Source organism: Bufo gargarizans, chromosome 2 (assembly GCF_014858855.1).
Source record: "Bufo gargarizans isolate SCDJY-AF-19 chromosome 2, ASM1485885v1, whole genome shotgun sequence".
In the NCBI taxonomy this organism is placed as follows: domain Eukaryota; kingdom Metazoa; phylum Chordata; class Amphibia; order Anura; family Bufonidae; genus Bufo; species Bufo gargarizans.
The window spans coordinates 455,710,106-455,732,784 of record NC_058081.1 but is presented as its reverse complement, the minus strand read 5'-3'; the positions used below and the strand labels follow the sequence as shown (position 1 = coordinate 455,732,784).

General features: G+C 41.3%; 1 protein-coding gene and 1 pseudogene across 4 annotated transcripts in view; both read left to right on the top strand.

Annotated features, from left to right (window-relative positions):
* The window catches only part of LOC122928287 (protocadherin gamma-C5-like), a 369,082-nt gene that overhangs the window by 11,213 nt on the left and 335,190 nt on the right, over positions 1-22,679 (top strand). The window contains exon 1 of one of the 4 annotated variants that reach the window (XM_044280990.1): positions 1,001-3,426. The exons of 2 other annotated variants lie outside the window; for them this stretch is intronic. In XM_044280990.1, the coding sequence (XP_044136925.1) occupies positions 1,003-3,426 (2,424 nt within the window). In that variant the 5' untranslated portion in view covers positions 1,001-1,002. Of the gene's footprint in view, positions 1-1,000; positions 3,427-14,318; positions 16,769-22,679 lie in introns of those variants that run through there. One more of the 4 variants, XM_044280992.1, reaches the window with a different exon arrangement.
* LOC122926009 overlaps positions 1-22,679 on the top strand; it is a 401,881-nt pseudogene that overhangs the window by 55,006 nt on the left and 324,196 nt on the right.

The window sequence follows — 22,679 nt, the reverse complement described above, 5'->3', positions numbered from 1 at the left end:
ATGCGCATCATTAATTGCCGATTTGTGCAATCACGAATATATTGGAGCACTCTATCTGCATATAAAGCTATAGCAATGTTCTTCCATGCCAACCATTTTCTCCAGTCTCAGGAAACCTCTAGCAGCTTGAAAAATGTAGCAACAGTGACCCACGCCTGTATTGCGTGTGCAATACGTGCATATTACATTGACGATTTTCGCAATCAAGAAAATAATAACAAATTCTCAAATTAGCGAATATATGATGAATATTCGCCCAAATATTCACGAAATATTGTGAATTTAAATATTGCCCCTGCCGCTCATCACTACTCTTGAGTGTTCACAGGAAAACACTTCTTATGCATAAAAAGCACAGGGATGGTGGTGCAACTTATGAGTGATGGTCCACTGCAGACTTCACCTGATCTCCAAAAGATTAAGGAAAACGTACAGTACATCACAATTTAAATCTAGACAACAGTTTAATTTTTAGCTATCATCAAAGATTCCGAAGCACATGATTTCTAATATGTTGAACTAGTGCTTTGAGATGTGATGTAAATCAGGGAATATCACTGGCATTTTAACAAAGTCATGGGGCATATACTATTGAACAGATATTTTTTCTGTAGATATAATATTTTAAATTGCACCATTTGAGATTATTGAATGCATGGTGAATGTTTTGAATAAAATACTAGAGTACTTTATTTTTACTTAAACATTTCTAAATCATCATAATGTTGGATATAATTATAATGCCAAAGCTTGCTGCAGTTCCTCAAATAGACTCTAAGTGCCACTCTTCACCTGCAAATTCAAGCTCAAAATGTTTAGCTACTGATTTTCACTACAGTGCAATAGCAACAATCTGTAGGACAAGTTGAGATTTTTTACCGATTCTCTAGCATCTTGGATTATTTCACCAAAGGCAGAAATCTGAAATTACATATTTATTCACATTCATTAATGTTTTGGATTCTGTAGAGAAAATAGCAAACCAGTGATACTACAGCTAAAATGGATGAGAAGAATACTAATGGAGGCAAAGGGACAATGAAATGGCAGGTATCATTCTTTGTTTTTTCCTTTATGTCGGACCTTATCTGTGCTCAGCTACACTATTCCATACCAGAAGAAATGAAACAAGGTTCTACTGTAGGAAACATAGCAAAAGATTTAGATCTTACTACCAATGAATTATCATTCAGAAAATTCCATATTGTCTCAAGAGGCAAATTGCAGTATTTTAATGTCAATTTAGAATCTGGGAACTTGTATGTTGCAGAAAGAATAGACAGAGAAAGAATTTGTGATTTAAAACCAAACTGTTTCATCAGCTTTGAAGCTGTGATTGAAAACCCATTACATTTATACACAATTAGAGTTGAAATCCAAGATGTAAATGATAATCCACCAGGTTTTTCAAAGAATACTTTTGATGTGGTAATTAGTGAGTCGGCTTTACCTGGAGTACGTCTTGCTTTGGGACATGCACATGATCTTGACATTGGTACAAATTCTGTACAGGACTATAATATAAATCAAAATGAATACTTCTCATTGGGAATAAAAATGACCAAAGAAGGAATCAAATTTCCAGAGCTCATTTTAGAGAAACATATTGACAGAGAAAAGCAAAGTATTCATGAATTAATTTTAACTGCTTTGGATGGAGGGCAACCCCCAAACACTGGGACTGCTGTCATAAAGATTAATGTGCATGATGTGAATGATAACTTCCCCAAATTTAGTAAAGATACATTTGAACTTAGTTTAAATGAAAATGTCCCTGTTGGTTTTCTGGTTCTCCAGCTAAATGCAGTGGATAAAGATGAAGGCTTAAATTCACAAATAACATATTCATTTCGTGACATTCCTGAGTTTGTATATTCACTTTTTAGTATTGATACAGAAAATGGAACAATCACTGTAATTGGAGATATAGATTATGAGTTGAGGGAAAGATATGTGTTGACTGTAGAGGCCAAAGATGGTGGAGGCCTCGAAACTCACTGCAAAATACTAATCAGTATTATTGATTTAAATGACAATGCCCCAGAAGTAACAATTACGTCACTACAGGACGCAATACCTGAAAACTGTCCACCAGATACATTTATTGCTTTAATTAATGTTCATGATTTAGACAGTGAAAAGAATGGAGAGGTTGTTTGTGAAATCAATGATGATGTACCCTTTAAATTAATATCATCATCCACCAATTACTATAAATTATTGACTACAACTTACATTGATAGAGAGACAAAGCCATACTTCAACATAACAATTAAAGCTATAGATAATGGATCACCTCAACTATCCTCCAACAAATCAGTTCAGTTGACTATTTTGGATGTAAATGACAATTCTCCTATTTTTGAGAAAACCACTTATATTGTCGATGTACAAGAAAATAATAATTATGGAATGTCTATACATTGTATTCATGCATCAGATGATGATATGAATGAAAATGCTACAATTACATACTCTGTAATTAATAATAACATTGAGAAAATTCCAGTCACATCTTATGTTTCCATAAACTCAATGACTGGCGTTCTCTATGCCCAGCGATCTTTTGACTATGAGCAGTTGCGGGAATTTCAGTTCCAGGTGATGGCTAAAGACAGTGGATCTCCTCCTCGAAGCAGTAATGTCACAGTGAAGATATGTATCATTGATAAGAATGATAATGCTCCTAAGATCCTCTACCCATCACCAGACACAGAGGGATCAGCATTATTCGAGTTTATTCCTCACTCTGCTGAGAAAGGTTATCTGGTCACCAAAGTGATTGCAGTGGACGCTGACTCTGGACACAATGCCTGGCTCTCCTATCACTTACTACAAGTTCCTGATCTATCTATATTCACCATTGGCCAATATACTGGAGAAATCAGGATTGGAAGAGATCTTCCAGACTTAGAGTCTTTAAGACAAAAACTTGTGGTTCTAGTAAAGGATAATGGAGTCCCATCTCTGTCATCTACAGTTACTTTGAGCTTAGTTGTTGCTGAAAACTTTCAGCAGATTGTTCCAGAGATAAAGCATAAACAAAGTCATCCAGATTCTTCATCTCCTTTAACATTTTACTTACTAGTTTGCATTGCTCTGATTTCTATTTTTTTTATCGTTACAATAATAGCTATAACCTTTTATAAGTGTAGACAATCAAGGACAACAACATCTTTTGGAGCTCTTAGTAGAAATGTGTATCCTCAGTTCACCCTGGGATGTCCTTCTGAGATCAGTGATACAAGTTTACCTTTCCCATTCTCATATGATGTGTGTGTGACTCTGGACTCAAAGCAGAATGAAATTGCTTATCTGAAGCCTGTACAGAATGTCCCCACAGACAATCTTATAGACACTGATGATTCGGCAAAAGAAAATAATTGCCCCAAAGACATGTTTTTACCTACCTGTAATCCAACAAAGGTAAGAGAATTTTGGAAATTTGGACTTACATTGTTGCTAATAGATAAAGTGAAACATAGAATATATGCATTTTCTGATTTGAGGATTCTACATTTCTTAGTGCCATCAGTACCTTTACTGAGTGATTGCTTAACAATTGTATCCTCCATATAGATATTACTTTTGGTGGATCCTTGACCATAAAACTCCAAAAAATGACACTGCATACTCTAAATTGATCGACTTCAGGGTGATCTCTATGACCTATGCAGTGGTCAAGAGGGAATAGATGATCTGTGACATCACCTACTGTGATTTGTGGATCCTGCGTTATCTAAACAGAGTTGATATCTGTCATTGAAATTCTGCCTGTAATTATATGATGGCTGCTGAAAAGGTACCTGTTCAGAATAAGAAAGATTGAAATATTATTAGGCCTATTGACCGGCCTGAAAACTGTGTGATTTTAGGTATTTTTTAATTTAAATTGTCATATGGAATATTAAAACACAAAGCACCAAAAATTCTAAAAAAAAATATGTTAAACTATATGTTTAACACAAAAACTTGATTTAAATAATAGGTCGCTTTCTGATTACACATTGGGGCACATTTATTAAGACTGGTGTTTTAGACACCGGTCTTAATAAGCCCCTGCGCTGGCAGTGGATCTCCAAAGTTATATAGAGGCTCCGGCCTCTACATAACTTCGGCTGATCCACCGCCGCTTCTAAATGTAAGATAGCTTCCTGTAACCGGAGTTGAAAATGTTAATTGAGACAGGCCTTCCAACTTGTCCACTTCCCCGCCCACACCACGCCCACTATTTTAGACCTGGCGTGAGCGGGGAAAAGTCAAAGATTGTGGTGCAATTTGCGCAAGAAATATGCCTAATATAGTAGTATTTTTGTTTAATAAATTACCCCTATTGTCTTTAATTTAACATAATTTGACCACATTGACCCAATAAACGCTAAGTGACAAAGTGCTTTTATTAGTCTAAGGCCAGGTTAAAATCTACGTTGTGAACTCCTACAAACTGTTCTGGTGGAGGGAGAGACTGTCGAAATTTACTGTATCCAGCATAAATGCTGGCTTTCAGCCAGACAAAAAATGGTACATGCAGCATTTTTTGTCCAGCCAAAAGCTGGCATATATGCCAGAAAGTGTCCAGATCCCTGCTAGATCCCATTACAGTGAATGGGATCGAGCGGTGCACAGTGGTATCTGGCTTCCACTAGAACAGACTGCCAGAGTTCAGAGTGCTTAGAAAGCAGCTTGTAAAGGGATAGTGATGCTTTTTTTTTTTTTTTTTTACATATCACAATGTCCCCATTGTTGGTTTTGTAGCACTTTGTGTGGTCAGAATGGATTTCCTCTATGGTCCTTTGTGTCACCCCTCCCTGAATCTGTGTATATTGGAATCTTCTTGAAACATTCAGTGTACCCTCATATTAGCTATGCCCCCTTCTCAGTAGCTAGGCCTCCTTAGTGCCCCCTCATTGTAGGTGTGCCCCCTAATGCCCCTACACAGTAGATTTTCCTCCTTGCCCTTGTTAGTGCCCCATGCAGTGGTTATGTCCCTTCAAAGTAGAATTCACCTTTGGTTCCCACTCACAGTAGTTATGCAACCTTAGTGCATCATCACATTAATTATGCCCCCTTACTGCCCCCTCACATCGGTTATGCCCCTGGAGTGCTCCCCTCATCATATTGCTGTCTCTTTAGTGTCCTCTTAAAATAGTTTCCTCCCTTAGGGCCCCAATAGTGATTCCCCTGTAGTTTTATTCAAATAAAAAAGCACTACTCATCTAGCCCTTTTCCCCAGATGAATGGAGCATATTCTCCCTAGGTTTGTGCTTCTACCACTTAGTGCGGCAAACATGAAGACTTCCCTTCATCCCTCCTGCTGTTGGGGAATGTGTAGGGAGCGGAATGGTGAAGAAAGCAGCTGTTGGTTCTTTGCTTCACCATGACATTTAACTCTATTTGTGTCCTCAGGATACACATGCAGTTGAAAAGGAGACATGTTGCATCCTCCCATCTGTCCAGTTGGATCCAGTAGTGATCAAAGAGTCATATGAGTTGCCACTGGAGGAACAGGTGCAGTTGCACCATTAACCTTTTACCATTTCAATGGTATTTATTAGGTTTTCACAATAATAAGGTACACAGTACAATGTGCATAAAATAAAGGACAAGGAGTCCAATCATTTGGACATTCCAAACAAATAAAATAATGAACAGAAAGACATACAGAAAATTAAGCATAAATAAAGAAAAAGCATCAGGAAATCAGGGGTAATAGACATACCGTTTCAGGGAACATAGGTTAGGTATCAGGAGGTGATCAGTAAATAGAGGGTTTAACCTCTCATCAGTAGAGTGGGGAGATAAGTAGAGTGGGGAGAGGAAAACCAGGGCTCCCAGACTCCTTCAAACAAAGCAAATGTATCCGAGCGGATAGCCGACAGCCTTTCAGATTGGTAAATCTTGTTGATTCTATCAATCACAGCTTGATAGTTCAATGATAAGGATCGCCACTGAGAGGCAATGTGGATCCTAGCTGCAAGCAGGATAAACTGGGCCAATTTGAATTTAGCATTTGTTAATTTAGGCGGTCTGTCGCCAAGTAGAAAGACCGAGGGTGTGGGGAGGAGGGCGCGCTCCAGTAAGGCTGATAGTAAGTCACAAATGCGACCCCACAACCTGGAAGCTATGGGACATGTCCACCAGGTATGGAGCATCGTGCCCTCCTCATCACACCGCCAAAAGCAGGTAGAGGGGACTTCTGGATAGAAGTGATGCAATTTGGCCGGCACTAGATATGTCCAGTGGAGTATTTTAATAGAAGTCTCCGCCAGAGTAGTTTGCCATGACCCTTTAGTCAATGTCTGGGAGCGCTAGTGCCATCTAGATACACTTGACTCTTCCGACAGATTCGCCTCCCACTCCAACATATAGCAGAGTTTGGTGTCCTCTGGGGGCGCAGTGAGGATAGAATATATCCGGGACAGTAGACCCTGTTTATATAGGGAGAAGGACATTAGTCTTTCAAAAGGGGCATATTCAATTTTGTGGGAGCCAGTCTTCAGGGAGTGGAGGAAGGAGAATACTCTCCGGACATTGAATTGCTCACAAGCTGGGGGGGGGTGAATTTCTCAAGAAAGGCTGGCATAGTTAGTATTTTACCCCGCACGAGGAAATCCCGGAGGGAACACAATTTTTTTCAACCCACCATGAGAAGACCCTAGATTGAAGCCCAGGAGGGAAGGCAGGATTGCCCCAAAGACATTCCAAGGGGGACGGTTTGGATTGGAGAGAGCGTTTGAACCTAATGGATCTCCATAGAAGCAGGGCATAGTAGGAGAGCTGGGATTTGGAGTGGAGAGAAGAGGGTAGAGGGGATGTGGTCCAAATAAGGGCTCTCCAGGAGAACGGGCCAAACAGCGACTGCTCAAGGGTACCCCATATAGGTTGAGCTTGTGCAGAGAGATGCGTTAGGAACAGTTGCGCTAATCTGGCTGCCTTGTAATATTGGGCTAAATCTGGTACTGAAAGGCCACCATGAGCCTTGTGACGGCACATAACCAGTTTAGAAATACAAGCTCATTTATGGGCCCAAATAAACTTAAGGATCTCCGCCTGAAGAGCCCTTAGATCAGACGCTGGGACTGGGATAGGGAGGGTGCGGAACAGATATAGAAGCCGAGGGAGGACTACCATTCATACTATATGTATCTTACCCACCCAGGACACTGGAAGGGATTCCCATGACTGCAGGTCCTTCCGTATCCGAGTAAACATGGGGAGATAGTTGTATTTATATAGGGTGTCAAGCGTTTTGGTCAGCGATATGCCCAAATATGGAAGGAAATGTAGATTATGTAGAAATGGGAACCCATTTTGGAGGATCTCGGAATCCCGAGAGGGGACATTACTCAACAGAAGTTCAGATTTGGATTGATTAACTTGTAGGCCGGACGCAGCTGAGAAAGACTTGAGAACGGACAAAAGGGAGGGAAATGAAATGACAGGGTTGGTGAGTGTTAACAAAAGATCGTCAGCAAAAAGGCTCAATTTATATTCCACACCCCCAACCGAGATCCCTTTTATGTCTGGATGAGATCTAATCTTAATTGCTAATGGTTCCATAGCTAAGGCAAAAAGGGCTGGGGAAAGGGGGCAGCCCTGACGTGTTCCCCTAAAAATTGGCATGGATGACGGGCACGAGGAGGGCAATTTGAGGCTAGCCTGAGGCGAAGAGTATAGGGCTTGAATGGCGGAGAGGAAAGGGCCTCTGATGTTAAAATGAGACAGAGTCTGCCAGAGATAGGTCCAAGAAACTGTATCAAAGGTCTTCTCTATATCCAGTGCTAATAAAGCCACTGGAGTCACGGTCCTGTTCGCCTCATGGACAAGTCCCAAGACCCTCCTTATATTATCTGGAGCTTCCCTGCTGGGGATGAAGCCAACCTGATCCTTGGGAATCAGACCAGGGAGAAGTCTGGTCTACGCGCCAGGATGGAGGTGAACAACTTATTATCTATATTCAAGAGTGAGATAGGCCTGTAGTTGGAAGGGAGAAGAGGATCTTTGTGTGGCTTGGGAATTACTGTTATTTTGGCCGCTAGGAACTCGGCTGGGGGTGTGGAGCCCTGTAGCAAATGGTTACAGTATTTAGTAATGAAAGGGATTAATTGGTCTGCAAATTTTTTAAAATAAAGTGCTGTATAGCCTTCTGGGCCTGGGGCTTTTCCCAGTTTCAGGGCTTTGATTGAATAGGTCACTTCTTCCGCTGTAATGGGGCTATTAAGTTCTACCAGTGCAGCAGGAGAGACCCTAGGGAGGGGAATGGGAGAAAGGAAGTCATCCGCCCTGTTGCTGGGGTCACCATTGTGTTCTGAGTATAGTTGCTTATAGAAGGATTGGAAGGTGTCATAAATGATGTCTGGGTGAGTGGTGGTTCTACCAGTCCGTGTACGGATTTGATAGACTTGATTTATTCTCTGCGTGGCTTTAAGTTGGCGAGCCAACATCTTATCAGGTTTGTTAGCATATTTATAATAGTAGGAGGAAGTCCAGCGGAGTGCTTTTTCAGTATTGTTTGAAAGTAGGGTATTCAGTTGTGACTTAGTGTCCTTTATTTCCTTCAGTAGGTAAAGGGATGGGGTTTGCTGATGAGCTCTCACTAGTTTAGCCAATCTAGACTCTAGGGTAACTTGAGCTGAGGATCTGTCCTTTTTAAGTCTTGATGCCGCCTGAATGAGCTTGCCCCGCATGAAGGCCTTGTGGGTCAACCACAGGTTCATAGGATCAGTATCCGGCGTGTCGTTCAACAAAAAGAACTGTTTAAGTTCATCTAATAACACATCAAACACAGCCGGACGGGTCAGCAATGACTCATTCAGGCGCCAGGCAAGAGGAGTACTGGAGCTATTGGCGAATGCAAAATCGGCTATGACCATGTCATGGTCCGACAGTGAGAATACAATATGTCTGGAGTAAGCTAGTGAGGGGAGGCAAGGGGAGGAAACTAGGATTAACTCAATCCGGGTGTAAAGTTGATGAGAAGGAGAATAGTAGGTATATCCCCTTTGGGGGCCATTGTGCTCCCTCCAGGTATCCGCCAAGGACAGGGATTCCATCACATGTTTAATTTTAACATTATGGGATAAAGGGCGCGGTTGGGCCGGGGGAGCGGATCTGTCGAGTACAGGGTTGGGCACAAATTTAAAGTCACCACACCACAGTAGCTTGTGGTAAGAGAGGGGCACAATAATGGAGTGCATAGAAGCAAAAAAGGGAATAGGGTCCTCGGTAGGTGGATACACGTTCACAATACACAGGGTTTCTTCCCTATAAGTGCCTAGGAGAGTGACATATCTTCCATTGGGATCTACCATAGAACTCTGCAGAGTAAAAGGGAAGGAGTTACGCAATAGTATAATAGCCCCCCTACTCTTAGAAACATATGTAGATGAATAGAAACGTGAATAGTGAGGATGGAAGTATTTGGGGTGAGAGGTGGGCGTGAAGTGGGACTCCTGCAGGCAGATCACATCAGGCGCATGTTTGATGTAAGTAGAAAAGGCTGACTTACGTTTTCTGGGAGAGTTAAATCCCCTCACATCGTGTGAAAGCAACTTACACACGGTAGGATAATAAGGAGGATGTAAGGAAGGCAAGGCAAGCCCAAATGATCCGCCACAGGAGTGCCACCTCTGATCGCCACCCAGACACTAAAGCAGCACAATCGACTCCCCTGATACATACAATGATAAAAACAAAAAAAAGGAAAAAAAAGAAAAAGATGGTAAGAAATTGCAAACATATAAAACAATATGGAATTAAGCCTGAACAGGCTTGAGAAAAGTAGGTGGGTGCTGTAGAGCGGGGTGAGGACAAAGTCTCCCAACCCAGCCTAAAGAACCCAAACATGGGGTCAAACATGACAGTCCTTCACGCCGAGTCCCTGTTAGATGTTAATGTTCGGGGAAACATCAGCCAATAATGAAGGGACTATAAAAGAAGGATAGTGTCCCGCAACACAGGGGACGGGAAAAGGGGTATGGATCGAATTCGTTGGGAAAACAAAAACAGTCTGGACGTCACAGCAGGCTAGAAGATCAGGAGCAGAAGTCCCGGACCTAAACCGGTGGCAGAGAAGTCGGTTTCCGCGAAGATGAGGGCACCTTCGTCCAGATCCTGGCTGGACGTTGCGGTTCTGAGGCAGCTTCTGGAGCTGGATCATGATCACATGGAATCCCCGCCTTACGAAGGATCTCGATTCCCTCTTTGGATGAGTGGATTGTATGATCCCTGTGAGTTCAATCAAAACGAGAGGGAGAAAGGGAATCCCCACTTGTACCGCACCTGGGCGTTTTGCAAGGCCGAAGTCACCGGTCTCATGTCCCTTCGTCTGCGGAGAGTAGAGGGAGCCAGGTCGGCATACAAATGCACTGACGAGGGTACGCCGGGAAGTTCAGTGAGGTTGCGGGCAGCCGCCAAAATTAGATCCTGAGTACCTGGATGATGAAATTTCAGGATAACATCCCTTGGTGAGGCATCTGAGCGAGGTCTCCCTAGGGCTCTGTGAACCCTATCCATCAGGAGCCCGCTGGTTCTGTTTGCGGGAGCAGGGCCTGGAACAGCGCTGACAAAGTGGCCGGGAGATCAGTAAAGATTTCAGGCAGGCCCTTGATCCGGAGGTTGCCCCTCCTGGTTCTATTTTCCAGGTCCTCCAATTTGAGTTCCAATGCTGCAATCTGGGCAGCTTGAGATAATATATCCGCCTTGTCAGCATGTAGGGCGTCCGATAAATCATCGGTGCGTGTCTCAAAGTCAGAGACCCGGGTGCCCAGGTCGTGAGTCTGGCGGGTAAACTCGTCCACAGCTTGGGACAGTTCTGAGCGGAATAGGGAGGCAATATTCTTATAAAGTTCAACCTGACCTGGATCATGTATGTCCGACGGCTGTGAGGCAATGCTGGCCTCCGAGGACGCAGGGCTCCTGGGTGCAGGGGCCGGGTCCGCCATATTGCTGCGGCCTGAGTTCCTGAAGAGCTCCGGCAAGGTCTGAGAAGGCGCGGGTGTTCCCATCGATTTTGTTCTCCCCTTGTTGCGGGTCATCATAGGAGTCCCTTGCATGAAGAGTCAAGCCCGTGGAGCCGATGAGTCAGCGCTAAATGTGGGTAAAGTTCAGCGCTAGGAGCGGAGCTCAGGGGAACACGTCCGCCATGCGAGCCTCGCGCATGCGCCTGTAGCCTTAACCTGAGGTTTAAACCAGTGAGGGCAAAGTCCTAAAACATAACTTTTATTATAATAATTATTAAAAACCAAATACGGAACCCAGCGCTCCATAGCTCTGGAGCGCACGGGCAGAAGGGGCGGGGCCTCTCCATGGGCCGTATCAAGACTACATTTCCGTGAGTATAGATACATAAGACCGCTGAGTGGGCCATGCTTGGGTAAAACCAAGGGAGGTAATAACCCTTTCGAGGGTTACACCCCCTTGACATACGTTTGTTAATAATCCCCCTATGGGACGGCCGTAACGTGGGTATCCGTGCATCTGAGAAGGAGGCTTGGAACGCTTGTTGTTTGGAGGTGGGAGGTATGTGAGAAGTTGGTGTGGATATAATTATCTATCTAACCTATGGCTATCTGGCTCTCCGGTTGTGGGTTTGTTTTGGGCAGACTGACACGGTAGTCAGCGAATCAGGGGGCTCAATGTATAGTCTATGCCCATAGCATTCCCTTTTTAAATGAGCTTTTTTCCCCAGGCAAAATGGAGCTATCATATGGCCCCAGAAACCCTCTTTTTGTCACGCAACTGGCAGACTGTGCAGAGTGGTATGTAAGGCTTTACTCATTACCTATTGAAGACGGCACTAATTGCTGTGCTGCAGGTAATATCTTGTCTTGCACTGGTTATTGACTTATTGAGTTATTGAAAGTTTGTACACTCTAGCTGTTTACTGGTAATTATTTCCTAACCAGACCCTCTTGGTTATCTGGCACCATGTTTCTGGTTCATTTGTTTCTAAGTACTAACACTGCCGGTTGACCCTGTATTGTTTGACTCTGCACCTTAGGAGTGGCCTTTTGGACCTGTGGTTCCTGTTGCTCATGTAGCATTATGCTGGCAGTCTATTTTTCTTCTATATCAATGTAATTGCACTTTTTATATATTGGCCCGTACAATTTAAAGTCCCCTGTTTAACCCTCCTTCTAACTGGAGGGGGAAATGCATTGGGATCTGTGACATATGGGATCTACGTTATGTAATAGGGTCTATTTAAGGACACATCAGTCCTAGGCACGCGGACAGAGTGCATCTACCATCAAGGTGTACCTCTACGCTGAGCAGATTGTGGAGGGTAAGAATAGGGGCAGATTTCTCCCCAACCCAGTATCCCACTGTCTCAGTTTCCTACCGCATAGAATTAACACTTCATAGCTTCTTCACACAAAGTAGGATGGTTGATCCGAGTTTTGCATTTGGTTTTTAATAACTATTATTATAATAAAAGTTATGTTTTAGGACATTGCCCTCAGTGATATATATTCTTATAGTAGCAAGGGTCCTTGTTGATATTTGCATACTCAGTAATTATTATTTTTTTTTTTAATTTAAACCAGCCCTGGAGCCATTGTCTCTCCCCATACATGTCCAGACCCAGTGCAACAGAGTCACAGTGCTTGTTATACAAGGCAGTATGCACACATGGCACTGAGAAGGGTTGTTCATCATTACAAATTCATTCATCACAAAGGAACAAGAGATTTCCCCCTGACATAAGCGGGAGATACCACACAGAACAGTGTGGCAGGACAGCCCAACAATGAACTCCTTCTGTACCCAGAAAAGAAACTTGACTTATTTTACAGTCACCATTAGAGGGAGCTCCTTGCATACAGAAATGAACAGCTTACATTGCCTTCAAAGTTAACTATATCAATTCTTATCCCCTGAGCTCCCCATAGTGGTTGTTGTAGGCAGCCAGTTTTATAAAATATTTATATATTATGTAAGAGGAAGAGAGGATTTAGAACAGTATGTGAGAGATTTACCTATGCCAGATATCTAGTGTAAATACATTGAGATATAAGGAGTGCAGAATTAGCACCAAATTTATAAAGCATGTGCCCCACTTTTATGGCTATGGAAGTTGAGTAAAATGGACGAAGCATAAGATATTTTTGTAATAAAAAAATTGCTCCACTTGTTTAAAATTATCATATGTCTCCAGGAAAAAACAACATACTTTAGGTTTTAAAGGGGTTGTGCGGGTTCCATATTTTCACCCAGACAGACTCACTAAGATGGGCCAGGGCAAGGGCTTGTTTGTTTACCTAGGAAAACTGCTAGGCGGAGTGATGTCACCGGCTCTGATGGGCCGGCATTAGTGCTGCCCTAGCCATTTTATAGTCTAGGGCAGCGCTAAAGCCCACTCATCAGTGCCGTAGAAATCACTGGGCTCACTGCTGGGCAGAAGCCTCTGCCTGGCATCCCTACGGAGAGCCCGGCACATCACCCGATCTCCTGAAAATGCCTTTGCCTGAGCGATTTAACATAGGGAAAAGGAGATCATCGGAGCATGAAATAGTGGGGCTGCCTGGGTGAAAATATGGGTATGTCTTGGTTCAGCTCTGAACCCAGACAACCCCTTTAAGTTTATGTGTTTCTATGTGGCCCTATGATAATTTTATATGCCCCTAGAAAAGATATACTGCATTTAAATAGAGTATCCCCTGGTTGGGACCCTACTTTATGAGCAACAGACCAACCTATAAGACCAACTCCTCTTCTGTTGGTCTTAGGCATTGTATTATATGGACAGCTATTTATCGGAAAATGTTTCCCCTAGCAATATCAGTTGTTTACCAGAGGTGCCAGGAGCTGTAGCCATAAGCTTATTGCCATGTTGGCTTCATTTTGAAACGTGATGTATCTTTTGAGACAACCTCAATTATTTTACTTAATATTTTTTTTTAAAAAACAGAATTCTTAACTACAGTATACATGATGGCTAAAACTTCACACAAATATGTCTAAAGGATATTTGAAAAAAAAACTATTTATTACTTTATTTATAATGTCATATTCAATTTGTATATATTCCAGTAGTTTAATTTTTTGTTCAATAGTGGTATATCTTAGATTTCTTTAAAACCCTGCTCTTCCTACAGCTATATAACTATTAAGTCCCTTGCAGTTCCTTATATTGAACTCAGAGTGTCACTGTTGACTAGCAAGGGAGAAAAACAAATTATTTAGGTGCAATAGCTTCAATAGGAAGAAGACCCTACATAACAAAAATAGAAGGGAAATCAACACCTTATCTCACACTTTCATCTTTGCAATCTTGATCTCCTGTATTTTCATCTGAGTGCAAAGTCTGAAATAATCATAAAGGATATAGAAAAGGAGATAGGCAAGAATGGCAAGAATGGCAGAGATTATTCAATGGAGGACAATGAAATGGCAAGTAATGTTTTTCTATCTCCTCCTTCTGTATTTACCTGCTTCTGGTCAGGTTCAATACTCAATTTTAGAAGAAATGAGGCAAGGATCTGTAATAGGAAATATTGCTAAAGATTTGGGCTTTAGTCCTAATGAGTTAGCTTCTAGGAAATTGCAGTTTGCTTCCCATACCAAGAGGCATTATTTCAATATCAGCATGGAGAATGGAGATCTATATATCTCTGACAGAATAGATAGAGAAGCAATCTGTGGGGCAGAAAAGAACTGTGTTCTTCATCTGGAGGTACTGGTCAGTAATCCTGTGAATGTATTTCATATCACAGTTGAAATTCAGGATATTAATGACAACTCACCAAGTTTTTCTAAAAAAATGTTTAAGGTTGGAATTAGTGAAGCTGCTTTAGTAGGGACCCATGTGGCTTTGGGTAATGCACGTGATCCAGATCTAGGTAAAAACTCCCTGCAGGGTTATACTTTAAGCCCTAACCAGCATTTTAAATTGGGGGAAAGAGTGAATGCAGAAGGCATAAAATATCCAGAGCTTGTTCTAGAAAAATCTTTGGATCGTGAGAAACAAAACCTATATGAGTTTACTTTAACAGCTGTTGATGGAGGCAGCCCTGAGAAGAGTGGCACAGCATTGATTAGAATTGTAGTTCTAGATAGTAATGATAATTTTCCCAAGTTCAATCAGGATACATACCGAGTAACATTACTTGAAACTACATCCATCAATTCTCTAGCTCTTTGTATCAATGCCACCGATGAAGATGAAGGCATCAATGCACAAATCACCTATTCATTCAGTCACATTCCTGAAAATGCTATAGATAAATTTAAATTGGACTCTTATAATGGAGAAATTATAACAGTTGGAGAACTGGACTATGAAGTTACAAAAAGTTATGAAGTGACAGTGGAGGCTAAAGATGGTGGTGGGCTAGTTTCACACTGCACTATATTAATACAAATTAGTGATGTCAATGACAATGCACCTGAAATTATATTTGCCTCACCAATTACATCTGTTCCTGAGGATTCTCCACCTGAGACACTCATTGCGTTAATAAATGTCAAGGATCTGGATTATGAAGAAAATGGGGAAGTTACTTGTCAAATAGATGAAACGCCAGAACTTAAGTTAATACCATCATCTCATAACTATTACAAACTTGTAACTGCTCGTCATCTAGACAGAGAAGCAAAATCTGTCTACAATGTAACTTTAACAGCTGAAGATCGAGGAAACCCCCCAATGTCAGCTAAGACACTTATTCATGTAAGTGTTACAGATGTAAATGATAATTCCCCAGTATTTGATAAGACAATTTATGTTGTTTATGTTTCAGAATATAATCAACCAGGATCCTCCTTATATAACATACATGCATCAGACTTAGACGATAAGGAGAATGCTCAAATAATGTACTCTATCATTAGCAGTAATATTGAGAATATACCAGTCTTATCATATGTTTCCATAAACTCAATGACTGGTGTTCTCTATGCCCAGAGATCTTTTGACTATGAGAAGTTGCGGGAATTTCAGTTCCAGGTGATGGCTAAAGACAGTGGATCTCCTCCTCTAAGCAGTAATGTCACAGTGAGGATATGTATCATTGATAAGAATGATAATGCTCCTAAGATTCTCTACCCATCACCAGACACAGAGGGATCAGCCTTATTTGAGTTTATTCCTCACTTTGCTGAGAAAGGTTATCTAGTCACCAAAGTGATTGCAGTGGACGCTGACTCTGGACACAATGCCTGGCTCTCCTATCACTTACTACAGGTTCCTGACCCGTCTTTATTCACCATTGAACAACACAGTGGAGAAATCAGAATTGGACGAGATTTTCAAGATATTGATTCTTCAAGACAAAAGATTGTGGTTCTAGTAAAGGATAATGGAGCACCATCACTATCATCTACAGTCACATTAACTTTGGTTGTGGCAGAAAGCTTTCAGGAAATTCCACCAGAGATAAAGCGCCAACCTACTAATTCAGACTCTTCTAATCTAACATTTTATCTAGTAGTTTCCATTGCTTTTATCTCTCTTTTATTCTTTCTGACTATAATAGTAGTAATCATTGCGAAGTGTAGGAAAGCATATTCCCCAACAACCTTTGGTGCATATAATAGAAATGTGTATCCTCAATTCACCCTGGAATGTCCTTCTGAGATCAGTGATACAAGTTTACCTTTCCCATTCACATATGATGTGTGTGTGACTCTGGACTCAAAGCAGAATGAAATTGCTTATCTGAAACCAGTGCAGAATGTCCCTACAGACAATCTCATAGACACCGAGGAAACTGTGGTTGAAAATAATGTTTTGAAGAACAACCTTCTTTCAGTTGGTTCACCGCAGGTAAGATAAAAGTACAAATCTTAAAAAAATAGTATAAGAAAAAGAATTAATTATATGTTTTGAAAGCCAGCCTAACATACTGCAGTGGAATAAATGGCAACATTTTGATGATTCATCCATTCCAAGTATAACTTTTTTTTTTGGTAGATGGTAAAATAAAAACAATGTAATCATCTAATGATGCAGCACACAAAAGCAATGATATCACCAATGATATTACAAAGCCTTTCTTATGACACATTCTTATGGATGATTGTACTCAGATGTTTTTGGCATATCTCCAAATACTGTAACATGGTATATATATATATATATATATATATATATATACAGTGCTGCCCATAATTATTCATACCCCTGGCAAATTTTGACTTAAAGTTACTTTTACTCAACCAGCAAGTAATTTTTTGACGGGAAATGACATAGGTGTCTCCCAAAAGATAATAAGACGATGTACAAGAAGCATTATTTTGGGGGGAAAAAATCTCAACCTTTATTTACATTTGAGCAAAAAGTGTACAGTCCAAAATTATTCATACCCTTCTCAATAATCAATAGAAAAGCCTTTATTGGCTATTACAGCAATCAAATGCTTCCTATAATTGCAGACCAGCTCCAAATCTTTCAGGTTGGAGGGTCTTCTTGCCATCACCCTGATCTTTAGCTCACTCCACAGATTCTCAATTGGATTCAAGTCTGGACTCTGGGCCACTCCAAAACGTTAATGTTGTTGTCTGATAACCATTTCTTAACCACTTTTGCTGTGTGTTTTGGGTCATTTTCATGCTGAAATGTCCACTGGTGCCCAAGGCCAAGTTTCTCTGCAGACTGCCTGATATCGTTGAGAATTCTCATGTATTGCACTTTTTTCATGGTGCCGTTTACTGTGATTAGGTTCCCTGGTCCATTGGCTGAAAAACTCCCCCAAAGCATTAGGTTCCCACCACCATGTTTGACAGTGGGGATGGTGTTCTTTGGGTTGAAGGCTTCTCCTTTTTTACACAAAATGAAGGACACATCATTGTGACCAAACAATTAAATTTTTGTTTCATCTGACCATAACACAGAAGACCAAAAGTCTTCTTCTTTGTCCAGATGAGCTTTTGCAAAGGCCAAGCGAGCATTTGTGTGCCTTATCTGGAGAAGTGGCGTCCTCCTTGGTCTGCATTGTACAGTGTCTATTGGATTGTCTGCCTTGAGAAATTGCCACCAGCAGAGTCCAGATTCACCAGGATGGCCTTGGTGGTGATCCGTGGATTCTTTTTCACCTCTCTAACTATCCTCCTGGCCAGCACAGGTGTCACTTTTGGCTTCCGACCACATCCTCTGAGATTTTCCACAGTGCGGAACAGCTTGTATTTTTTGCTCAAATGGGCTGAGAAATTGTATTTTTCCACAATAATGCCTCTTGTATATCGTCTTATTTTCTTTTGGGAGACACCTATGTCATTTCCCGTCAAAAAATTACTTGATGGTTGAATTAAAGTAACTTTAAGTAAAAGTTTGCCAGGGGTATGAATAATTATGCGCAGCACTGTATGTATATATACATATATGTATATATATATATATATATATATACATATATATATACACACACACACACACACACACACACACTCCTCAACGTTGAAACACTGAACTTGTAACACCAAAAAGGAAAAGTTGTGGGATTATGGAAATTATAGGACCAAAAGACAAATGATAAAAAATGGAAACTACATATTAAAAATCATCTCAATGTATTCAGTATTGACCATATCAAGGTATGCTATCAGTGAGATTATTATTGGCTGTCTGAGGAATATTTTATCACACTGAATGCATTTTTGCATGCACATCATCAATATCCACTGCTGGCAGCTCCCTTTGCAATTGCTGACCAGGTTGCTCACAGTAGAACAAGCAACGTGTGGCCTGGCATTCTGCTGTTAAAAAACTGTTCCTGGGACACTTTGGAGAAATGGCTTTACTACTAGTTGCATGACAAAATCATTAACATGCAGAGCTGCTAGTGTACCTGAAATGAAGGCTAGAGGGCTCCAGCTACCGTACATTATGCTGCCCTACACTATAATCCCAGAAGTATGACTGTGTGGTATTCACATGTGATGGACTCTTCAGAGGGTTGCCCACATGGTCTTTAGACCAACCTCTGGCTATCATTGTTATGAGACAAAAGTGAGACTTATTACTGAAAAAAACAGACCTTAATTCCAGCTTTCATTGCTTTCTTGCAACAATAGCCTTAGAGAGTGGTGCCATGAGGTCAATACAACACCTATAGCTGGACATCTTTCTCATAGCCCAATGTCATGGTTTGTCTAGACACTATTTGCCACCCTAGGCTTGGGATATGACATCTGATTTCACTTGCAGTACAGAATAAGACAATTCGTCCATGCAGAGGTTCACCTCTGTGCACCTTATTCCAGTTCATCATTATTCGTCATTGTTCTCCCAAACACAGGAATATGCAAGGTTGAACAGTGATGACATCTCGGCCTAGCCACCTAGTAATATTAGTGATAAACCAAAGTCTCTTCAAACGAGAGAGATTCTGTTTCTCTCAGTTTGAGATAGATGGTGATAACTGGCATGATAACTAACAGGAGACATCATACAATCATCTCATGTAACTTGATTAGATTTTTGTGTTGCTTTTTTTTTTTGCTAAATAACTTTGCTTCCTATCTATCTATCTATGTGTTTTATACTGATATTGTTTATTAAGTTGATATATTATAAACATTAGGACTAGGGATGAGCGAACTCGAACTGTATAGTTCGGGTTCGTACCGAATTTTGGGGTGTCCGTGACACGGACCCGAACCCGGACATTTTCGTAAAAGTCCGGGTTCGGGTTCGGTGTTCGTCGCTTTCTTGGCGCTTTTGTGACGCTTTCTTGGCGCTTTTTGAAAGGCTGCAAAGCAGCCAATCAACAAGCGTCATACTACTTGCCCCAAGAGGCCATCACAGCCATGCCTACTATTGGCATGGCTGTGATTGGCCAGAGCACCATGTGACCCAGCCTCTATTTAAGCTGGAGTCACATAGCGCCGCCCGTCACTCTGCTCTGATTAGCGTAGGGAGAGGTTGCGGCTGCGACAGTAGGGCGAGATTAGGCAGATTAACTCCTCCAAAGGACTTGATTAACTGATCGATCTGCAGCTGTGGATCATTGAGCTGCTGATCCTCAATTGCTCACTGTTTTTAGGCTGCACAGACCGTTTGTCAGTCTCATTTTTCTGGGGTGATCGGCGGCCATTTTGTGTCTTGTGGTGCGCCAGCACAAGCTGCGACCAAGTGCATTTAACCCTCAATGGTGTGGTTGTTTTTTGGCTAAAGCCTACATCAGGGTGAAGCTGTCACACCAAGTGCATTTAACCAGCAATAGTCTGTTCATTTTTTGGCCATATACAAAATCAGGGGCAAGCTGCGCCTGTCACCAAGTGCATTTAACCCTCAATGGTGTGGTTGTTTTTTGGCTAAAGCCTACATCAGGGTGAAGCTGTGACACCAAGTGCATTTAACCAGCAATAGTCTGTTCATTTTTTGGCCATATACAAAATCAGGGGCAAGCTGCGCCTGTCACCAAGTGCATTTAACCCTCAATGGTGTGGTTGTTTTTTGGCTAAAGCCTACATCAGGGTGAAGCTGTCACACCAAGTGCATTTAACCAGCAATAGTCTGTTCATTTTTTGGCCATATACAAAATCAGGGGCAAGCTGCGCCTGTCACCAAGTGCATTTAACCCTCAATGGTGTGGTTGTTTTTTGGCTAAAGCCTACATCAGGGTGAAGCTGTCACACCAAGTGCATTTAACCAGCAATAGTCTGTTTATTTTTTGGCCATATCCCAGTCTAATTCTGTCACTAAATCCATACCGGTCACCCAGCGCCTAAATACTAGGCCTCAAATTTATATCCAGCTAAATCTGTCCCTAGTGCTGTAGCTGGGCGAGTTATTTAGTGTCCGTTCAAGCACATTTCTTGTTCTGGGTTGAAATACAATTCCCAATTTAGCAATTTCATAATTTAGTGGTTCCTGCTATATCAGAGCTATTTGAAATCTATCCCAAAAAGGGTATATAATATTGAAGGTGCACATTGGGTCATTCAGAATAACTTCACACACACCCGCTACTGTGTATTTCCAAGTCTAATTCTGTCACTAAACCCATACCTGTCACCCAGCGCCTAAATACTAGGCCTCAAATTTAAATCCCTCTAAATCTCTCGTTACCGCTGTACTGTTGTTGCTGGGCAAGATATTTAGTGTCCGTCAAAGCACATTTTTTGTTCTGGGTTGAAGTACAATTCCCAATTTAGCAATTTCATAATTTAGTGGTTCCTGCTATATCAGAGCTATTTGGAATCTATCCCTAAAAGGGTATATAATATTGAAGGTGCACATTGGGTCATTCAGAATAACTTCACACACACCCGCTACTGTGTATTTCCAAGTCTAATTCTGTCACTAAACCCATACCTGTCACCCAGCGCCTAAATACTAGGCCTCAAATTTAAATCCCTCTAAATCTCTCGTTACCGCTGTACTGTTGTTGCTGGGCAAGATATTTAGTGTCCGTCAAAGCACATTTTTTGTTCTGGGTTGAAGTACAATTCCCAATTTAGCAATTATATAATTTAGTGGTTTCTGCTATATCAGAGCTATTTGAAATCTATCCCTAAAAGGGTATATAATATTGAAGGTGCACATTGGGTCATTCAGAATAACTTCACACACACGCTTCTGTGCATTTCCAAGTCTAATTCTGTCACTAAATCCATACCGGTGACCCAGCGCCTAAATACTAGGCCTCAAATTTAAATCCCTCTAAATCTCTCGTTACCCACCGCTGTACTGTTGTTGCTGGGCAAGATATTTAGTGTCCGTCAAAGCACATTTTTTGTTCTGGGTTGAAGTACAATTCCCAATTTAGCAATTTCATAATTTAGTGGTTTCTGCTATATCAGAGCTATTTGAAATCTATCCCTAAAAGGGTATATAATATTGAAGGTGCACATAGGGTCATTCAGAATAACTTCACACACACGCTTCTGTGCATTTCCAAGTCTAATTCTGTCACTAAATCCATACCGGTGACCCAGCGCCTAAATACTAGGCCTCAAATTTAAATCCCTCTAAATCTCTCGTTACCCACCGCTGTACTGTTGTTGCTGGGCAAGATATTTAGTGTCCGTCAAAGCACATTTTTTGTTCTGGGTTGAAGTACAATTCCCAATTTAGCAATTTCATAATTTAGTGGTTTCTGCTATATCAGAGCTATTTGAAATCTATCCCTAAAAGGGTATATAATATTGAAGGTGCACATAGGGTCATTCAGAATAACTTCACACACACGCTTCTGTGCATTTCCAAGTCTAATTCTGTCACTAAATCCATACCGGTGACCCAGCGCCTAAATACTAGGCCTCAAATTTATATCCCGCTAAATCTCTCGTTACCGCTGTACTGTTGTTGCTGGGCAAGATATTTAGTGTCCGTCAAAGCACATTTTTTGTTCTGGGTTGAAGTACAATTCCCAATTTAGCAATTTCATAATTTAGTGGTTCCTGCTATATCAGAGCTATTTGAAATCTATCCCAAAAAGGGTATATAATATTGAAGGTGCACATTGGGTCATTCAGAATAACTTCACACACACCCGCTACTGTGTATTTCCAAGTCTAATTCTGTCACTAAACCCATACCTGTCACCCAGCGCCTAAATACTAGGCCTCAAATTTAAATCCCTCTAAATCTCTCGTTACCGCTGTACTGTTGTTGCTGGGCAAGATATTTAGTGTCCGTCAAAGCACATTTTTTGTTCTGGGTTGAAGTACAATTCCCAATTTAGCAATTTCATAATTTAGTGGTTTCTGCTATATCAGAGCTATTTGAAATC